Raw genomic sequence first — 22,565 nt, forward strand, 5'->3', positions numbered from 1 at the left:
AGTATAATGGAATAAATGCAAAACTATTTTTTAAAAAATGCTCTTCAATTTGTTATTATTGAAATATTCAGAAAAAAATAGTTTAAGAAATTGTAACGGGTGTCAAAAATACCTAAAACTGATGAAAGATCTAGTTTTTTGTTTAATTTGACAAGTACTAAAAATCTATACCCGGTATAAGTGTTTTAGGAAGGTCATCTAATATTTCGATAGCATTTGATGGTTGATTAAGTTCAGCTGTTACAAGTACACAATCATCATTGATTAGATTACAATTATCTTCATTAGATTCTTTTTTGATGCGTGTTTTATATGTAGAAAGGAATTCACGAGCATAACGAGTAACTGGTTCATCATTGTACTCGTCTGATGTTCTAAAATACGTTGGTGGTGAGGAAGATAATAAGTTGGAATTAGTCATATGGTCAGATGATTGAACGTTATCGTTTGGTGTTGTTGAACCATTTTCACTAAAACAAAGTGGATCAGCTTGATACAAACGCTTTAAAGCCTCGGTTGTAAGATCGCCTTTATCAATTAGATAAAAGCAACCATATTGTTGTTGATCATATAGTGATCTTTTTAATCGAGATAGTGGGACTCGTTTACAAACGATAAGACAACTGGAAGGATCTGAACTACGTTTTACTTCCACACGACTTAACAAACCCCAACGCCTAGCATGTTGTTGTACGACTGGCCAGAGACTGTTGGGAACGACAGTAGGAAATATGCAAATCGGTGAGACTAAAGCTGAAGCAGCATACGCTTGAAGATAGCTTTCTATTATGATAGACGACGAAAATCGATTAGTACAATTTATTCCATTATAATTGTTATTAGTATCTGCGCCTAAAGAAAAATAAAATATACAAAAGGCTATTTATTCAGAAATTAAGAATTGTGTCATTTTATATTTCTGAATAATAATAATCAGTAAACAGCCAGAAAACAAACGAAGATTGTACGTTGAAAAATCAACATTTAATGAAGTGTCCTGGTTATTAGTATTGGGCGAGGTCACAGCCCATGGTAACTGGAATTCGCAGAATGGGTTCACGAATTCTAAAATAGTTATAAGCCAACGTTAAATAAGGATTTTGAACGCCGACGCGAAAGGATCAACAGTAAATAAATAGAAATAAGGGTGAAAGGTACTAGGGTTTTAAGTTTTAATAATTAACTAGTAATGATCAGAACGTTTTATTTCAATTCAATTACCGATACTGGAAATAATATATTCGATAAAGTTGTAAGCGGATATTTTAAATCGAGAATAGATTAGGAAGTCATAATTTTTATAGGGATGATTCGTTCAGGAATTTATGAGTAAATCACGTACCGTCACAATTAAGATGTGTTGGAGATAGAGTTGGAATTTCACAGTGTGCTTCTAGTTGTTCAAAATGTATTGGTGAATCCAGTTCTTCTTTACCCCACATGAGATTTTCAACCATGACGTGTTCAGGAATTCCCCAAAGAGACGAAGTAGTGTCATCTTCGAATTCTTCTGCAATAATAATTCACAATATATGGAAGTCAATATGGTTTATAAACATCAAAGTATCAGCAAGATAAACAACACAAAATAAAAAGAGTTTTAACATCATAAAAGATCCTCAAATTGAGAACATCAAACATTAGGTACAGACTTATTGCAAACAATTATCTGATTATATAAAGTTGAATTAACTTATTAGTGTTGTATGAGAACAGAAACAATGAATACCAATAAAATGTGAGCACTTGTCTCCACTTTTATGAAATACCTATTAGAAAATCCAGTAATATAAATGAATTTGTAGTCCCATCAGCAAATGGCTTTTATAATTGATATGTTAAATAAACTCACCAATGATACAGAGTTTGTCACTACTGAGGTCCAATCAAATAAGTAGTTAAATATTTGTATAATTTTCTAAAATCTTGATTTACTCGTTTTAACCGAAAATCAGATATATGCAAACCGTATTCGATGTTGAACGAAAAAAGAACTACATGTAGTGAGAGCTTCTTATTTTAAGCGGTAAACCTGACTGCGAGTGACAAACGGTCATACCCAAACATATATATATATATATATATACAGGGGAACTACAAACTAATAAAACAGACTACGTTTTGGTTTATAAGCATGTAGCGGACTAATTTATCGGACGCGAAAGAGAATATTTTACCACAACAGTTCACGATACGGAGGTTATTAAATGTGTGTGATATAAGGATAAGAAGGGGTACTTTTATTTGATGTTTCTCCAATTTATAGTCTTAAGTATGAAAAAAAAGAGTAATATCACTAAACGATTATACATACAAAAAGTGAACAGCATCTTTCAACTGGAGTTTTTAAAAGGATGGAGACCTAATTTTTTACAATAAGCCACAAACTTTCACTAATTAGGATTAATTTCATTCTTGAAGCAACCATTAGTCGAAGAACAAAGTGATTAACCAAAACCTTTTGAATGGTTAGTTCGCATTTATCCAGTGATTTGCCTTTTTGGTGAAAGCTATGGTTAACTCCATCAGGCATATTCTGGACAGAAGGGCAATGTTTTGCCATATAATTGTCATGTGATAAGCATGTGAGTACACCGTCTGTATTATGAGTGATACGTAGTAGCTAATGCTGAATAACCTATCTATAGCTACTTGAGATTTTCTTGGTAGACGATAAATGCGACTGCTTTGATGAGAAATACAGTAATAATACAGAACTCTTCTTTTATATTATTATACATGTTGGAAATCAGTCCTCGAAAACCATAAGGCTGAAATCTATGTAAAAGTGGGAATGGGGACAGCGATTATTCTTAACATAAGTCGTTGTCAGTCAAATGCACCGTAGAATCCGGTAAGTGTGTACATTGATTCAATTTGAGATGCTCCACCAGTAGAGTGAGATGGATTTGCTAGGGCAAACCCTAGAGTAGCAGAGGTAGTAACATTATTAGTGCTAATAGGAAAGATTAGGCATCGAAGATACAGTTTGGGGAAAAATATAAATCCGTAAAGATATTTATTAGCAATTTAGAAACTTAGGATCTAAGGGAAGATAAAGTGTGAATACACCTGACTTAATGCAAACGACCTCGATCCATGCTATTCAAGATTGTTAGCCATTGGTGACGATAATCACGTGGATCCCAACCAGGTAGCTTGCACCTGCCTACAAGGCTAAATCTTACATTCAATTTCCTCATGGGCTCGTCCCAGGTCTTGGTTTGACAACTGTTAGCTTTTTTCTAACCTGCTTCTACACAAAACAACATAGCCTGTCAAGATAGGTGGTTGAGCGTAGGTAACACATGTCTCATCCACCTTACCTGACAAAGATAGAAGGTTCATGATTAGATTAATTCGAGGAACAGTTGACTAAGCTGTTTGGAGTTATCTCTACTGAAACCATCAACCTGGATCAGATAATAAATATGCGAGTTGAAAAGAACCCTAATACACAGGTTTTAGATTTTGCGATCTTTGTCTGGGAAAATTGTAATGATCTTTGTCAGTATGAGGTTGTGGAGATTGTTGGGTTTCATTCAAATCACAAACCAATTCAAGTAAGATAACCACTGAAAACCCAGAAGCACTAGATAGTCACATTATCCTGTTACGAGACTTTCCAAGAAATTTGAGAAAGAATTTATTATTTAAAAGTGTACTACGAGCTAGACCTAATTACCAATAGTTTGTTGAAATATATGGTAATGGACTTAATTATTTACAATTACTGCAATAGACGAGATAATAGAATAATCAAGACTTGTGATGATTGTTTTGAATAGTGTGCAAAACTAAACCAAGACCATATTCGTCTGACTGAGAAACGAAGATAATTAATCAAAATTTCTCATGGTATAGCCTGACATTAGTATACTGATGCAACCAGAGTACTTTTAAACTATCAAAAAAGCCGATATCAAACTATGTTAACAATTTTTGATAAAAACTCTAGATGAAGATTGCTTTTAGAAAAATACTCTTGTCACGAGAATAAGCAGATATTTAGCAAACGGTAAATACACATTCAACTTTGAAAAAAATAATGATGGGATTGTTTGCTAAATGAATATCTAGGGTCAGGCTTACGATATAAACCTAAGGCTCGTAAGTTACGAAATGCAAAGTTACAGAGTATCGCAAGTATGAGGAAAACCGATTTTTAAAGCGGGACTCATCAGTAAGGTCTACGTAATTCTAAAAAAATAATTATTCCAGTCAATAATTAAATTCCTTCTTTATGTGACACATTAAACCACATTAAATAACGGAAGGGTGAGAAATAATGTCAGTAATTTGGCCTCATAGCAGCAAAATAAGACCGAATTTTGTTCATTTATAAAACTGAACTGCAGATCGCTTCTTCGGCATTATTTCCAGATGAGTCGATAATATTATCATCGTCGATTCAGGATATATATATATATATATATATATATATATATATATATATAATGGAAAATAAGAAATCAAACAGAAAGATTAGTAGACAACGCACTTGAATCATACATATATACAAAGAGAAAGAAATGATCAAAAAAGAATACTGATTGAAACAAGGCACAGTTTTATACTGAAGAAATATATTCGTATATTCATAAAACAGTACAATTGGTAATGTATTAAAGGTACAATTACAAAAAATACAGTCAATTAAGAGAAAAAATACAGCTGGTGACTGGCCTATGACAACTTTACCTTCCCGTGAGAATATTAAACCAACCACAGGTTGAGTAGCACATAATTTATTCAGCAGACTACTCATTGCCGATTGTTGAGCATCATGAAGATCTGGACTTTCAACGCTTAGACAACGTTGATTATCAATTAATGTATTACAAATAATTTGACCAGTGGTTGTTTGCACTTCAAATTCAAAGCTGATGAGCATTTGACTGAATTCAGCAGACTGGGCCAAAATTCTCTCTAGATGGACCTTTATAAAAATCAACGGTAAATTACGGATATGGATGAGGGTGCTAAAACATCGTAGTGATAAATGTAAAGATTTTTATATCAGAATATTGGGCAAACTATAACAAAAAATATGAACATAGACCGATTGGTGGTTAGGTGACACATTTTGATAAATGAGGATTATTGAAACAGATAGGGATTTCAATTTTATCAAAATTGATAAATATAGAAAGATTTGATTATTCATAAGAGTGATAAAAAGTTGAGTGTGTAGCTACATATACTACACTAGATTGAGGGATTTTTTCGACCGAATACAGTTTGAAGAACTGGTAAGTCTCAGTGTCCATGTTGGATAAGTATCCCGTCTGTTTTTTTTAACGATTGTTGTTAACTTATTTTACAATCGACTAAAATAGCTAAGTATCGTTGAAAGGGCTTTCTGACTGGATGACAGCGTAAGAACTCAAGAAGATAACAATACACGTAGTTGATTCAGTGTAGTATGGCAACTGTTTAATTTTTAAAAGTGCCAATTTTAAACACACCGAGAGAACAACTCAAGGATAAAAATGCTAACGATATGATTGAGTGAGAAGTCATGGTGTTGTAAGAATTATTTTAATGTGTTCTGATTATGGTAAGGATCTAAGAAAATTGAAATGCCTGAGAAATAATGTTCAGGTTTGAACTGGACAATTTACTTTTTAGCGAGTCATTGAAGACTTGAACTAATTTTAAGTGATATTGAGAAACAAGTCCTAATGAATTAATTAAAAAAATCCTAATAACTAAGCAGTGTTATCGGTGAAAGCAACTGTGTAGGAAAAGTTCATTTCATCAACTTTTACTGATTTTATCATAGATCTAGTTGCTAAAAATTTAAATAAGTTACACTTGTACGATTTGTTCTCGTGACAGAAGATACTTTCATTAAATCGATGTGTACATTACGTAGTCCCGTTCAGTCAGGATACAGAGAAGTGTGGTTTCTTAAAAACAGTACAAACTTTGTTTCGAGAGTGATCTGTGTTCATCCGTAACTTGGAATAGGAAAGAAGGTTGCTGAGTGTGCTTGATAATCCATTTATTTCGGGAGCATTATCAGCATTGGTGGGTCGTTACCTGACGTCTCAAAGGAGACAGAAACCACATTTGAAATTTGTCAACAAATGCTGTACACGGATAACGTCCATCTACCTGTCAGAGTGTATATTTTGTAAGTCCACTACATATTACATCATGAACATGGGTAGTTTGAAGATATTCAATCATGAGTGCCTGTAAAGTAGTGTTTAGACATGGTTGAATCAGCAAGTCAACAAAGTACTGGATGAATGTGATAAATAGGATTATAGAGTATTGAACCTCCATCTATATGAATAGAACAGGTGTTGCACAGATTCAGCCTCCTCTTCTCATGTAGCATCATGCTGGGTACTATAAAAGCTGTTAAAATGTTAAAGATGATCAGACCAAGATATGAGATTGTTTTCATGAAGTTTCTGGCAGTTAGATTGAGTCGTACAAAACGTCTGTAATACAGGAAGCACGAATAAAGAGTTTAGAACATACTAGTTATTATGATGCATCAACTGAAAACTATTTACTAAGATAGAAGAGCTTAGACGGATATAATTATTGACATCACTTATTTACTTCTAATCCAGTAAAATATTCCCAATGCCGTTAGTAATAGACAATAAGAATTTAGTACCTGATCATATAATTTTTCTTTTGGAAGTCGTGCTAGGTAAATCCACATATCATCAAATGGTTTAGGGGTGAAAACTGTGGTGATGCTCTCATCACCTTCAAATTCACTATCTTTTTCGAAGTTGGATTCAAAAGGGTCCTTGAGAAATGGAGACAGTTTAGGAACTATTTCAGCTTTCGGACTTAAGCATAAGACCAAGTATTCCACCTCCTCCCATTGGCGTACAGATCCGACGAGGAAACAGGGACGAGATAAAATCTGAAAGGCCTAGAATACCGGAGAGAGGGAGAGTGGTTATATTAAAACCTTTAAACAAACAAATTAGAATTAATTAGAATAAAGAGATATTTAAGTTGTATTGGAAGATGATTTTCATGTTCTCCAGTACTTTGTTTTTTAATAATGCAAACAATTCACTCTAACTAAATAGACACCTCCAATTATCACTATTCAGGAAAAAGCCCGATAAAAATTACAGTAGCATGACTGGATTTTCCAGACAGCGAATGTATCTATTCAGTCAAATGGATGTGAAGACTTCTCTTCTTAATAAACCAATGATAGTAGGACAACCACTGGAAAGCTATGATCTAATAGCTAAGCGGATATAACAGCATGTAAACTCCCATTACTGAGTAGGGCGACCAAATTCCACTCCATCAATTCTGTGTTCAACAAACAAGTTGTACTACCAGCCGTCATACAAAAAATAGCTCAAGGTTGACAGTAACAATTTGTTTTCAGGTACACCTAGGAGTTTTGGAGAGCACTGGGATATTGTTTATTTTTAAATGGGGTCTCTCAGAGATATACGAACTAAAAAGAGATAGCTATCCAGCGTTTGTTATAGTTCGCAACTGATGTCAGTTAATGATTAAAACTATCTTCAAATTAATGTGAATTTTGAAAGGTATACATAAGATATAAGGTAATTAATTGTCATACCTGTCGTGCAGTGCAGATTTGTGCAAGGGATTTAGACGCTGAAAGTGATTCTGCAATTAGCACATCTCCAATCAAAAGATCACAAGCAATTAACTGTTTGATATCAAACGCTTTTTCAGTATTTGAAATCTATGTAGATAAGAAAATAAAACGAACAAGTAACGTCGGATTGTAAGGGCTTAAAAATACTAAACTAACACACAAAACCACTAACAAAAAGGCTGTGACCGACTACGAGCAATTGTCCTTTAGGCTGTGAGATCACGCTTCCAGGTCTTCAAGATCACTCTCTAACCCAATTTACTTTTCAGACATCTCAAGTATTCACGGTATGGGAAAAGAAGTAATAGCCATCCTCACACGTTCAACAGTACTCAAGATATTAACAGAAAAACAAATGACACAAACAAGCAACGTCTGTTTGCAAGAAATGACGACAGGTGATGATCAAATTATTGTTTTCACTTAGTCCTGACTGAGCATTATCAACTACAAAACACGAATTAACATAGTACTTAGTAGCTCTTCACTAGACAGTGTATTTGGATATCTGCAGAAGGCCATGAACACAGAATCTCACTTAACAATTATCAGCAAAATATTTACAATCCTGAGTAAGCCCCCTGCTCTCTAAAATATCGTCGATGTATCTCATTAACAATTATCGAGGAACATAATATCTAGTCTAGTTAACGGCTTTACGTAAACTGAGATGCCCTGGTACGGCCGAGAGTCTGGAAAGTCCGCTCTCCCTCTCGAAATGCTCTCACATGGCCATGCGTATACAACCACTGCCGGGGAGTTTTTACCCACTTCCTTCTCGAAGAGAGGGTGTTAACGAAATTGAGAGGATGAAAAGCGAATGTCCGGAGCTCTAACCGGGTTAGTGGACACGGAAAGTCCACCTAGGGCAGTTGGAAAACCCTGATCCCAAACCAATGGTGCACATAGGCTCCAGTATCCTGAGGGAACAAATGGCGTATGAATCAATCGTTGGTCACCGGCTACCATGGGACTGCATCCCATCACGATGCTTCACAGCCTTGTTGCACATATCCTTAGGTCAAAGGCTTGGGGTGTGGCTCCCTAAGAAAACCATCTGCTTCGGTTTGGGCACCCGGGCAGTACCACAGCCCTGATACAAATCAAATGAGATTTGTGCGCCGCATATGTATCTGGTGCCCCTTTGTACCAACATTTATGTGTTTAAATAAATAAATAAAGTTACGAAAAAAAACACTTACAGAGGATAGGTGGTTTTGAGGACATTTTTGAACTTCAGTATTCAGAAAAAAAGAACGTTCCCTCTGGGGAAGATCTGTGATTTTTGTAAAAACATATGTGGGCTGAAGGCCAATACTGGATTCAACTACTTGGGCTAGTTCCTTCACAAAGTCAATGAATAAGCCACTACAACTTTCTTTTTCACGAAGAAATAGTTCGCTTCCACGCTCCCGACAACATAGCTTTGAATTAAAGACAGATAGTGAGATGGATGAATTGATAGACATTAAGTTTGTCGTTAAACGAAGAAAGTGAGAGTAAAATGTAACGTTACCAACAAATAAAATTTAACTTACGAATAAGTGTAGTTTGACAGTTTAAAGCCTAGCATCACACTACATAATGGATACTTTGAAATATGGTAACAATAAAATGAATTTAAGTTCACTTCAATTTCATAAAAATATGTAATGAAGATCTTATCAGAACCACATTGATGATAGTTCTACAAAAAATGAACCAAGAAGAAGTTTTTATATATTTTGAAAACGCCTAACACTGGCAATACATCAGTTTTTTACAGATAATCACTTCTCATTAAAACTTAATGTTCTTATGAGGGATATTTAATTTACTACATTTAATTAATACTTGACTCAGTCAGTCAGTCAGCTACAACGTAGGACCAGGCACATTTATGCATCGGTCCAAGTTGCCATACCTCTTTAGCACAACAAGATCAACACCGGATTAATAGTAGTTAATTTAGTGTTGGTAGTAGTATATAAATTATAGGTTGTATATAAGGATATAGTATAGGAAGGGAGATATGAAGCAATTTTAGTCTCAAGGTTTAAGGGAAGATAAAGAGTGTATACACCTACGCCATTGTGATCGATTCTGAGCCATGTCACACAGAGTCTCCAACCATTGGTTACGATAGTCACGCGGACCCCAACCAGGTAGTCTGCATCTGCCAATATGACTAGAAGTTAGTAATTTTAAGCACTGATGCCACGTTTTGGTTTGACAGCCCCTTACTTTCTTCCAACCATCCCCTACACTAGTCAGCATTGAGCGTCGTGGTAATCGGTGTTCAGGCATACGTAACACGTGGCCTAACCATCACAGTCGATGAAGATTCATCACCTCATCAACTGATTTACCATCATTTCCTAATACCCTGTATCTAACCTCACAATTACTTACCCGGTGATCCCAGAAGATGCGAGCAATATTTCTAAGACTTCTGCGGTCAAATACTAGTAACTTACGAGTATCTTCTACTCTTAATGGCCATGTTTCACAGCCGTAAAGTAGAACAGAACGAACTGCTGCGCAGTATACTCGTCCGTTAATTGATAGACGGATATTTCGTCTTCGCCATAGGTGACGTAAGTTGGCAAAAGCCAAACGAGCCTTTTGAATCCGTGCTGAGATTTCATCAGACACCAACCCATTAGGGCTGATCAGACTTCCAAGATAAGTAAAGTTGTCGACGCGTCCGACTACTTCACTCCCTATCCTTAGTTCAGGTGTTGACGCAGGCCAGTCCTGGAGTAACAATTTACACTTAGATGGGGAGAAACGCATCCCAAACATCCTGGCATTATTACTCAGTTCTAACAGAAGACTCTGCATTTTGCCAGCGTCTTCACCAAACAGGACTATGTAATCTGCGTATTCTACGTCGCTTAGTGGACCCCCTGGTAGGAGATCAATTCCTGAAAATTCAGTTGACGAGAGTGTTATTTCCAGCAAACTGGTCTATAATGAAGTTAAACAAAAATGGAGATAGTGGACAGCCTTGACGGACATCCCTTGAGGTAGTAAAATCAGATGACAGTTCGCCATAAGCTCTCACTCGACTGGTAGTGTTCGAGTAAAGAGCCCCCACAAGGTTTATGTACTTCTCAGGTACACCTTTCAATGACAGACACTGCCACAGAACCTCTCGGTCTACAGAGTCAAATGCTGCTTTCAAGTCAAGAAAAACTATCATTGTCGGACGCCGATAAACATGTCTGTGCTCTAAAACCTGACGAATAGTGAATATGTGGTCGATGCAGCCACGACCAGGTCTGAAGCCAACCTGATTTCCTCGTGTTTGCAGTTCACGAGTCTTAGTTAGGCGCCCGATAATTATTGAGGCAAGTATTTTAGATGCTATGTTAGTCAGACTAATCCCTCTATGGTTATCGCAGGATGATTTGGATCCCTTCTTATATATTGGGACAATCAGTGATTGTGACCAGTAGGATGGGATTACGTCCAACTCCCAGATTTTAGTCAGAATATTAGTCAACCTAGTCGCTAAAATTGGGCCACCATATTTAAAGACCTCTGGAGCCAATCCATCTGAACCAGCTGCTCTTCCTTGTTTCAGATTAGCTATAGCCTTCTGAACCTCAGGTAGGGTCGGGGGATCTACCTCAATGTTCCATTTAGGCTGTCTGGGAATAGTGGGTAGTTGTGCAGTAGCTGAACTGCTCCTTAAAGTGTTCTGCCCATCGTTCTAAACGTCTGGGCTGAGAGCAGATAAGGGTTCCGTCTTTTTCCGAGATCGCTTCACTTACACTTGACTTATGAATTCCGGTTTCTTTTATTAGTCTGAAGAGTTGCCTGGTGTTGCCTACAGCCACTGCCTTTTCCATCTCTTTTGCTTTCGTTGCCCACCACTGCTCACGATCGTTCCTTAGACTTTTAGTCAACCTACATTTGATTTGTTTACGCTCTTCGTCGTGTTCAGAGCCTGATGGGATGAATTTACACGAATCCATCAGTGAAATGTTGTCCAACCTGCGTCCAATGTGTTTCATTGATTCCAAGAACCTCCAGGTTGTATTTTCTCATTTGTGCAGCAATTTGGAAGACTCTTCCGGTTTCCCACATTGTCCGGACATTCCATGTACCTATAAAAATTGTCGCTCTGGTTGTAAGAAGGTGCATCGGCCTCATGACTTCCGAAGGAACTCGGCTTTCATCATGAGACGTCATAATTATTCCTTCTACTCCCAGGGCAGAGTTTAAATGGTTTGAATAATTTTTTCTGGTTAGCGTTTTTTTAGCGAGTTGGTTTTCTACGGGATGGGGTCGCTAACCCCATGCCCAACCCTCCTCCTTTACCCGGGCTTGGGACCGGTAGTAACCCCCGGAGGAGCTACAGGCGGAGAAAAATCCATTGTTTTTTTGGAACCCTATGGTTTAAATTACTAATAGATGTGACTGCTGTTTCTACAGCTGTTCGTATATCTTTCCAAGCAGCATCTGGGTCAGTCTCGTTTACAGAACTGCCTAGATGTGAACTCAGTTGTTCCTGGAATTTACATTTGGATTTCTCGTCCTCCAGTTCAATCCTAATGGGTCTTCTTAGTGTAGTTTTCCTGCGTCCAGTGAGGCGCAGACAAATGCGTGATCGTATTAAAGCGTGATCAGAGTCTAAACAAGTATTCCAATACGAGCGACAATCTTCTATCGAGCCTCTCCAACGATGGCTGATGACAATATGGTCTATCTGAGTCCATCGTTGGTTTGGTGCAGGTGGTCACCATGTTAGGCGATGTCTCTCCTTATGTTTAAAGTTAGTGTTTGCTAAAAATAAACGATTGTCTGAGCACAGTTGCAACAGATGATCACCATTACCGGTTCGTTGAGCCGGAATACTAAAATACCCACCTAAATGTCTTTCTGTTTGATTTAAGCTGCCTACCCGGGCATTAAAGTCACCCGCTACGACCACTATGTCTGAGCGCTTAGCTTTCTGTAAAAGTCATCTTTCACTTCATCATGGCTGCAGTCAGTGGGAGCGTAGGCAGAAACGACGAAAAGGCAACGACGTGTGTCCCTATCCTTCCGAGTTCTTACTGAGCCATTCAGACGGACAGCACACAGGCGACTGTTAACGGGGATCCATTCTATTAGTGCTTGTTCTGCCCTCGTACTAAGTGCTATGCCTACACCTGCAGGTCCACGAGAACTAGTCATGGGGTCACCAGATACACGGAGGGTGTATTTCATTAGCTCTCCATTTTGGCGAGGTGAGATCAAGTGAATGACCACACTGGGATCCTGTATGCGTGTTTCGGAGACACAGCATACATCGATGGTACGAGATTCTAGGGTCTTAGCCAAGGAGGCCTGTTGACCGATTTGACTTAGGGTACGTATGTTGAAGGCTCCAATGTGTAGTTTGGAGCGAGGTTTTAGTAGACCTGGGACAGTGTTTCACGCACTAGGATCGTTGGCCATGGTGACACTTGACTACCCAAGATAGTCATCCCAGTTTAGTTGTATTGTTGTTTTTTCAGCATTTTTCAATAATAAACATCAGTTGTGGAATGTATACGTGATTCAACTAAATATTAAACCTGAGAACTTTAATGTGTAGTGTAAGTTTAAGATAGTTCTATTGGCCTTTTATAATTCTTTAAGCTTATAATGTTGAAAAGATTTTTTCTGGTCAAGATGATAATAATTTTCTAAGTAAATTGAACTGAATAAACTAAACAATCTAATAACTACTCGCAGATTTATAAAAGACTATTAGTGATGATTAAGTAACTTGGCTACTAACTGTCAAACTACAAATTTGACCCTCCTTCGTTCACTTCATTTTAGATAGCCAGTTAGTATCACACATAAATTTGTATTAGGAGAATGAGCTATAGCAACAATGTACATTAGACTGAAAAGTGTATTCATTGTGTACAGATTAGAGATGTTAGCCATGTGCTTATGCCCTACTAAACGGAATAGAGATTCTGTGGTTTAGCTTAGGTTTAAACTATTGGATCTGAAATGTACTTGAAAAGTCCAGAAGGCTTGACTGAGTTGTGTGGTAATTCAGTATGGGTAGATATGATTAACATATGAACTACCCCCAAATGCTCTGGTTTGGCCGAGGGTAGGAAGAGTCAGCATTCCATCTCTAAATGATCTTACAGCTACTATCAAGGAAGTCCTACTAACAGCCTTGTTTACGAAATTGGGAGGACGAGGAGCGAATGTCCGGTGCTTTAACCAGGTTGGTGAGTATAGAGGACCGACTTACGGGAGTTTGAAAATTCTGATTCCAAACCAATGGTGAACATGGGCTCCAGGATTCCAAGGAAACGAATGGCGCATGAACCTTTTGTTGGTCACCGGCTACCATGGGACTGCATCTACTAACGTTGCGCCACTGCCTTGTGGATTAGACCTCTAGGTCAAAGACTCAGGGTGTGACCCCTTAAGAAAACCATCTGCTTCGGTCTGGGCACCCGGGAAGTATCCCAACTTTCACAAGTCGAGTCATTTGTGTGACGCATATATATTTGGTGCCTTTGTACTAATGTTTATCTTTTTAAATAAATAAATAACATATGAACTGCATACAACAATAAGAACTAACTCATACTGTAAGATGTATTTTTTATTTGTCAAGCTATTAGCCAAAACCTAGTATCTGACAAGAAAATCTGATAACATGAAGATACCTAGGTGACTGAAAAATACTCTGAAAATAATTAGCAAACCTAACGCTATCATGAAATAAATTGTATTAACATTTAAATTTTGTTACTAAAACCTTTTGACTAGTCTATCTTACGACGATAAAAAATGAGAATTAAGCAGACCATTACTTAATGTCTTTACATTATTGACAAAAGTTTGCCATAATCAATATGTAGTGTGGTAAAAATGTGAGTTAACTTAATTCGCCAAACTACAGAACGAAGAAATGAATGTTGGAATTTATTAACTATGAGGTAGTAAATACATTACATTTGGGCCACTAACATTGATGCCACCTTACATTATTTTAATGTATGGCAGTAAAGTGGGACTAGAACGATGGTTACTGGTGAGTTAAGGAAAATGTACGGCCTACGCTTACTTACCTGGAGTGCACAGACCATGGCTTGTCTTCTTAAAAGAATGAAGGTGGGGGGTGGAGGAGGCATTTTCACTGATTTATTAGGAGTAGGAGATATGTTTGACATATCAGGCGATGAATAAGATAATTGGTTCGCTTGATTTTGTCCGAACTCAGATAACTTCCTTTGCGAATCAAAAGCTTGTAGGTCCAGGGGAGATGGGAGCCGACCATAAGTACCATATTTTAAATGTGGCCCCCACTGACCTAAGCTATGTTGACTGTCAGCAACTGGGAGGGCTAAAGTGGCAAGCATTGCAGATGTTTGTAACTCACTGGGTAGATCTGCGAAGGAAGTGATGGAATGATTTTGTTGAATAGTCGGAGGTATAGGAAATGATGTGCCTACGTGAAAGCTCGTTGTATTGCACGTTGTAGTGGTACTGGTTACGTTTGGTGGAAATGACACTGTAGAAGCACCTAGCTGGTTGGCGAAATTAGATGAGTATGAAACGACTGCATTAGGCATGGTTGTATTAATGGTGGTAGGGATAAATGTGTGATTTGGATACAGCGATACACCAACACCGAAGTTGAAAGCTGTCATATTAGAGTGTAAACCAAGGGGAGCGTTGTTTAGAGTTGGGGAAAGGTAAAATGAAGGGACGAGGGAGTAGTATGGTGAAAATCTACCATCGATTGTGCACAACGAACCCTCTGGGATGAAATAACTAACAGGCGCGTGTGATACAACGCAAGGATTTAGCATTTGAGAATCGGATGAATTGGTGTTGAACAATGTTTGAGCACCAATAATTGATTCTGAACTTTGTTTGAGTTCAGTTTCAGGTTTTGATTCAATTGAATGGGACGCCGTTCGTACATCCATTCCAAAGTTTTGAAAAAACCAGTCTTCATATTTTTTAACCCATTCGTCTATTGCCCTCTTGATCTTATTGGAAGAAATGCGGGTACCCTTGTTACTAACACCATGATTTAAGAGACCAGTTTCACCTTGAGTGGAATAGCAGTGGATGGAGTTGTCATTCAAAGAGAGATCATTTTGTGCTTCTTCAGAATAAAAACTCTGTTGGGAAAGTAAATTTAACGCTTCCTCGCTGTACATTTCTCGATTAGGAACTCGACTACTTTGTTCATTTTTGTTGCAACCCATATATTCAGAAACTGACTGATCTGGGTTGTACGAACACGATTCAAAGTCAAAGTCATTCTGTTCGTCTGTCTGAGTGAAAGCATCCTTTTTTATCACAGATTTATCTTTTTTGTTTGGATTGTTTGTCTGCCGGACAGTACCACCATGGGCATGGTCAAGCACAGCCTTGAGGAAAGCTTGAACATGTGCGTCAACTTGTTTGCGCTTGTCATGATTTTCATTCGATTCCTCATTGGATTCACTGTGTTTGAACTTTTTAGTCGCATGAATGTGATCTGTTAAAAGTACGAGAAATGGCAAAATAAGTTGGAAAGACATTCGAGTTTTTATTGGATTTCTATGCAAAGGCTGTTAAGGTTAACAACAGATAAACAGAACCAGGAAGTTGCAGAATACTGTGTCCGTTTAAACTAACACACTTAGTGATAGTAGACAAAGTGTTACGGAAGAAACAAAGTGGAACGAATGGGAAAAGTATGGAGGGATAGAAGACATCTATGTGGACAAACCTTATGTAAAATATGTGGAGAAAGACCGATACATTTGTATTACTATGATTCCACTTACATAGCCCACAGTCTTCAGCCCATAATTTCCAACATCTGAAATTCTAGTCACAAAAACACATACTTTTGGGTTCGGGCCTCGCCCCACCTACATTGACCATGGCGACTTGGTAGTATTAGTCCTCACGGTGAGGCTCATACTCAAGGACCTAATGAGTGAGCTAACGCAATTTAACGTTTGCATACTTTTAAAACCAATCAGCAAGTTACATTGACCCTTTTGTGAAGCCCTATTTTATTGAGCGCTATGGTGTGGTATTTTGGTAAATGCAACACATTTCGGTCACTAATTAGTGCAACAAAGACCTGGATATAAGTATCTTACGTCCCACTTAGACTTCGATAGAGTGAATAAACACAAAGTCGATACTTCGAAAGCTTTAGCTTTAATTTTAGCGGGTACAAAGCTCGTCTTAAGTCTTGAAGAGCGATGGCCTTGTCTGAAAAGACGATTGTGGGGAAATTGGTTGAACTTGGCATCGAAACCTATTAGTCAGTCAGTCACAACGTAGAACTTCGTACGTAAGTACATCAGTTCGAGTTGCCATACCACATTAGCACAGAGATGCAGTCGTCGATTCAAGTCTCATAGTGGTAGGACTAGTAAGAGTACAAGCATTATGTGAAAGACTAGGGTTTGAAGATGTTATTGAAGGAGTATAATCCAACGAAATAAATTTGGAAAGAGAAAAATGATAGAGACGTGAAGAATTCAGAATATTAGAATTTGGCAGAACACAAAGAGTGGATGCACCTTCGCCATTGCAAACGATTTTGAGCCATGTCATTCAAGGTCTCTAACCATCGATTGCTATCATCTCGCGAATCCCAACCAGGTAGTCTACATCTACCAGCATGGCTCAATACAATTGTCAGTGACTCCATGGATTTGTGCCACGTTTTAGTCTGGCCTCCCCTAGCTTTCTTTCAACCTACTCCTACACCATAAAACATTGCACATCGGGGCAGTCGGTGGTTGGGCATACGTAACGCGTGCTCCAGCCAACTCAACTGATGAAGTTTCACTACTTTATCAATCGATTTGCCATCCTTACCTAGTACCCGTTTCCTAACATCTGCATTACTTACCCAGTGGTCCCAGGATATACGAGAAATGCTTCGAAGACACCTATGATTGAATACTAGTAGCCTACGACTATCCTCTACTCTTATCGGCCATGTTTCACTGCCATAAAGTAGGACGGAACGAACTGTTGCCCAGTAAACCCGTTCCTTGGTTGCTAGACGGATATCTCACCTACGCCATAGATGACGCAAGTTGGCGAAAGCTAGTCGAGCCTTCTGTATCCGTGCTGAGATTTCGCCAAACATCAGACCACAAGGGCTGATGAGACTCCCAAGATGAGTGAAGTGGTCAACACGTTCAACTACTTTACTCCCCATCATTAGTTCAGGTGCCGATGCAACCCAATCCTGAAGTAACATTTTGCACTTCGAGGGGGAGAATCGCATCCCGAACATGTCTGCATAGTTACTTATAGTGGTCAGAAGACTCTGCATTTTGTCAGCGTCTTCACCAAATAAAACTATGTCGTCGGTGTATTCTAAGTCAACAAGTGAGCCTCCCGGTAAAAGTTAAACTCCTGGGGATTTAGATGATGAAAGTGTTCTCTCTAAAAGCATGTCGATGACAAAGTTAAACAAGAATGGCGAGAGTGGACACTCGATTATCACGACGCTTAGGCGACTTATTCATAGATCGTCATGAAGATGAACTTTTGAACACAGGAATGATAGGACTATTTGAAATTTGGCAAACACAGGTTGTTTTATTATACCCGAATGAAGCAACTATCGTCTTTATATTTAAAGGGGGCAAAACATGTCACAATTATCGAGATAAAAGTTTTCCTTCAACTACATATGAATTATTGGTTCCCTTCATGCCATGTAGTTTGTGCAGAACACAAGAAAGGCTGCCTTGCGAGCAGGGTGATTTGGTTCAGGTTGTGGATGCATTAATTAAATACACTTTCCTGTCAAATGTTTAGACATTGTCATCTTTAGAGCGGTTGCGACGTTATTCCGGTCGTAAATATTGTGTCCATGAAGAGTTCTGCTCATTGCTCATGGAAGCTAGATTGTAAGGAACGATGTTTAGTGAGTTTTGATGCTTACTCACTGCAGAACGGCACGTATCGCCGAAGCCAGGCAATGTGTTTGTGAATATTGATGATCTAATCAGTGCTGTGATTTTGGAATAGATTGCAGTGGATTGATGACGTATTTTCTAGAGGTTTCTACATCTGACTTGTCGACAGTAGATATGGTTAGGTTGACATTGAGTAGTGGAACGAATTTGCCCCCAAATGCCCTGGTACGGCCGAGAGTGGGGAGAGTCTACTCTCCCTCTCGAAATGCTCGCACATGGCCAGCGAATATATAGCCTCTGCCAGGGAAGTCCTACTCACTGCCTTCTCGTGGCGGGGGTGTTGTTTACGAAAGTGAGAGGACGAAAAGCGAATGTCCGGCGCTTTAACCGGGTTGGTGGACACAGAGGGTCCACCTAGGGGAGTTGGAAAACCCTGATTCCAAACCAATGGTGCACATGGGCTCCAGTATCCTGATGGAACGAATGGCGGACGAACCTGTCATTGGTCAACGGCTACCATGGGACTGCATCTCCTCACGATGCTCCATTGCCTTGTGGATCAGACCTTTTGGTCAAAGGCTCGGGGTGTGGCCCCCTAAGAAAACCACCTGCTTCGGTTTGGGCACCCGGGCAGTATCACAGCCCACACACACAAATAGTGTGGCGCATATGTACCTGGTGCCCTTTTGTACCAATATATATGTGTTTAAATAAATAAATAAATAAATTGCTGCCATATTTTTCACAAAGATGAGGTGGATCTTAATGAGTGAGAAAAGTTTCTCCCCATTGTTTTAAATCAAACTATATTAAGAAATACTACTCGTCCATTTTGTCGTTAACTTGTAATCTTCGCAATACCATTTCATTCAATATAGTGGATTTTTGGTACTTTGTTATACTGAAGTTATCATAAATAAGCGACAAACAAACCATATACAGATATGACTAATTCTTAAAGTAATTATTCCATTTCTTTAACCATATTGCTCTTTATTAGTACCATAAAATCTAACCTCGGTGATCCAGTAGGTATAATGCTTTAAGCATGCTAATCGAAGACGTCAACAAGAACATCAAATAAAAAGGCTTAGGGTTCTGTCACCATAGTTGCGTCGAGTAGGTTGCACAATTTCCTCGGTAGTATGGGTGTCTATTACATAAACACAAAACTCCACATGTGACACGTGGTCACGAGTTTCCTAAGACCCCAAGTTCAGCCTACTGACAAGTAGAGGCAAATGTAACTATACTTGGGTACACTAATGTCCAAAGAACTATCGACTCCACTGGGACTACTGAAGTTGTGATTGGACTATAATCACTGAAGATAAGACTGTGCAAAAGGACTCACTCGTTAACTTTAGACTGTCTAAATGAAAAAAAAAGACGCACGATGGATTACTTTTCGGTCTAGTTATATTATATGATGGTTTCATAACAATCCACAATATTTTTTGCCCTGTATATCTTTTTAGTTGCAAACAATCCTTAAAATTAAAGTTAGGTCACCTGGAACGGTTAAGTACGAAAATCCGAATGAAGTTTAATTGAGACACGCGAAACAGTACACTAACAATGGGTACTTGACTTAAATACAATAAGATAAGTACCACCTTCAGTTCTAGAGCACTATCAACAAAAAACTAGCAGCTAAGCACCAAACACCTTCATTTAAATGGCAGAAATTGCAACAAAATGAGATAACAGTCTCAATGCACGCTTAGACCGGATAAGCAACATACCATCCCACACAGACATCGGGAGCGCTATTTTCGAAAATGAGGAACGCAAGTTGGTTCATGAGAATAAACAAATTTGCGAAGTTAAAAATCTTCCAGATAATTAGAAACAGAATATAAACCTACGCGAAACAAGCTTTCCACTATTGTAGTCTAACATTTCTAGTACATTCCGTTAAATAACTGAGTATGTGGAAGTAGAAAGATAAACATGAAAGAAAAATGTTCTATTTAACAGATAACTATTAATTGACTTTAGTGAAGCACTAAACTGATTTTTAAAGGAGGAGGGTAGAGCTGCTGATGATGCTGTGATAGTAGGCTTATGACAAGAAGTGACAACTTATATATGTAGCTCTATTCTATTTCTAGCTGTTGGTTTACGGTCGTCTAGTTATTATTATTATTAGGATATAAGTTTGACTAGATTTTAATGGATGATCAGGAGTTTTACGAACATAACAATTTTCTATGATGTCTCCATTTAGATTTATATCTCTGGATAAAATAGAAGAGATCTGTCACATGTTCATTAGATATAAACCTCCACACTGAATGATTTGATTGTCATCGAGTTCACTCAGACCAATTACGATTTACTGCACCTGTATTAAAGGTTTACATATAAAATAGCTGTGGCTGGACACACTCTGAGTTGACTTGTTGACAGATTTAAGAAATAACCGCTTTATTTTCGTGAAGAGCGATGCTCACGACCATAGTTATCTATATTGGGAATACTTTCATATCTGTAGGTGTCACGGACAAAGGCGTTATCTAACACCGAATGTCTGTGACATTTCTATTTCTTTCTGATTTTATTTATGCGAAAACGTGACTTCGTCACCCAGAATCAAGACTGAATCCTAAGTAAAGTCTGTCATGAAGAGAATTCCCTAATTATCTTGAATATTTTGAATTATTCGCTCTCGGACTATTTTTGAGACACAAATCGTTTGATATGACTTGGTATTCTTTTTCGTTCGGAAAAACATGCCCAGGTTTGGCCTTCTTCTTCAAACTATCTAGTTGACATGCACCTAACGAAAAGGTCACACTACTGAATAAAACTGCCCAGGTAAATTGAGAAACAATACCTCAGGAGCTAATACACGAGCGATTGATTTCTGTTTTGTCGCTTCGAAATTCCGTTTGTTATTCGCCTATAATTTTTTCGTGAATGTTGACGACTGTTATGTTGGAGAGTGGTGAGTATTACTTTAAAAAGGAAGAGAACCTTTACTACTTCACTAGGGTTGTGTGATAATTACGGGTAATTGAATTGTAGTATAAACTAGAAATCCCAGAAATAACGCCAGTTGATCAAGAAGTACTAGATGAACACGAACGAATGTATTGCATTTGGAATTCAAAATCAAGCACTCATCAAGTACACAGGAACCATTGGTTCATATGAACACCACATCCGCCACAGCTTAAATTGGAGTCTGAGTGTCTGTAATCGATTGTACGTCTTCTTAAGTTCATCCTGTGTCTATCCGACAGTGTATTGGATAAAGACTCTGTATAATCTAGAATGTACTCACTAGTAGTAGAATTACCAACCGAAATCGGAACAGACTCACCTGAGTCCTGGAATTGTATTTGATCAACATGTAGGTTATATATACTCAAGTCATTGATATCTAGAATTCGGACCATATATTCCCCGACACTCATCACCACAATCCCCGTGGCTGGTCGAAGATCATTCCCGAGATAATATGTGACTTATGGAGACTTCAAATACCTCATATTCCAACGAAGAATTCTTCCTTTTAATAGCTTTGGTAGAGTCTCTTACGTCACAGAATGTTTAGCACTTCTATATTGAAGTAGAAATGTATCTACTCCCCTCTCCAATTCAATAAATGCTGAAGCAGCAATCGAACCAATAGCAGTTTTCAATGTCCTGACAAAATTTTATGTCTTACCAATAGAACAGGGGTTCTTAGGACCAGTAAACAGATGTTTGCACCGTATACCATTCAACCAATTAGTGACTGCATCCGCAGTGAAATGAAAGCCATTATCAACCACTAACACCACGGGAACCCCTTCTCGACTAAACACCTTCCTTAATGCTTGGATTGTCAAGTCATAATTTGGCGAAGTTGTGAAAAAAACTTCAGGCTACTTAGAAAAGAATCAATAACTACAAGTCCATAGTATTTGCCAAGAAATGGACAACAATAGTCTGCACGAATTCCCTCCCAGGCCTCAGACGATACTGGCCAAGGAGTCCACTTCGAAGGCTTACTTTTCAGCTTATGACATTTTTAGAACAACATATATAAGCGAACAATATTG

At 38.2% G+C, this 22,565-nt stretch overlaps 1 protein-coding gene across 1 annotated transcript; it reads right to left on the minus strand.

The window, feature by feature from the left end:
- Window positions 1–157: 157 nt before the first annotated feature.
- Window positions 158–16,501, minus strand: Smp_158900 (hypothetical protein; the record flags this gene model as incomplete). Its single annotated transcript, XM_018796489.1, has 7 exons — window positions 158–852; window positions 1,343–1,510; window positions 4,702–4,939; window positions 6,638–6,904; window positions 7,583–7,711; window positions 14,686–16,182; window positions 16,493–16,501. The coding sequence occupies 7 exons, from the start codon at window positions 16,499–16,501 to the stop codon at window positions 158–160; spliced, it is 3,003 nt and encodes a 1,000-aa protein (XP_018651625.1).
- Between the last annotated feature and the right edge of the window lie 6,064 nt (window positions 16,502–22,565).

Source organism: Schistosoma mansoni, chromosome 4 (genome assembly GCF_000237925.1).
Source record: "Schistosoma mansoni strain Puerto Rico chromosome 4, complete genome".
NCBI lineage: Eukaryota > Metazoa > Platyhelminthes > Trematoda > Strigeidida > Schistosomatidae > Schistosoma > Schistosoma mansoni.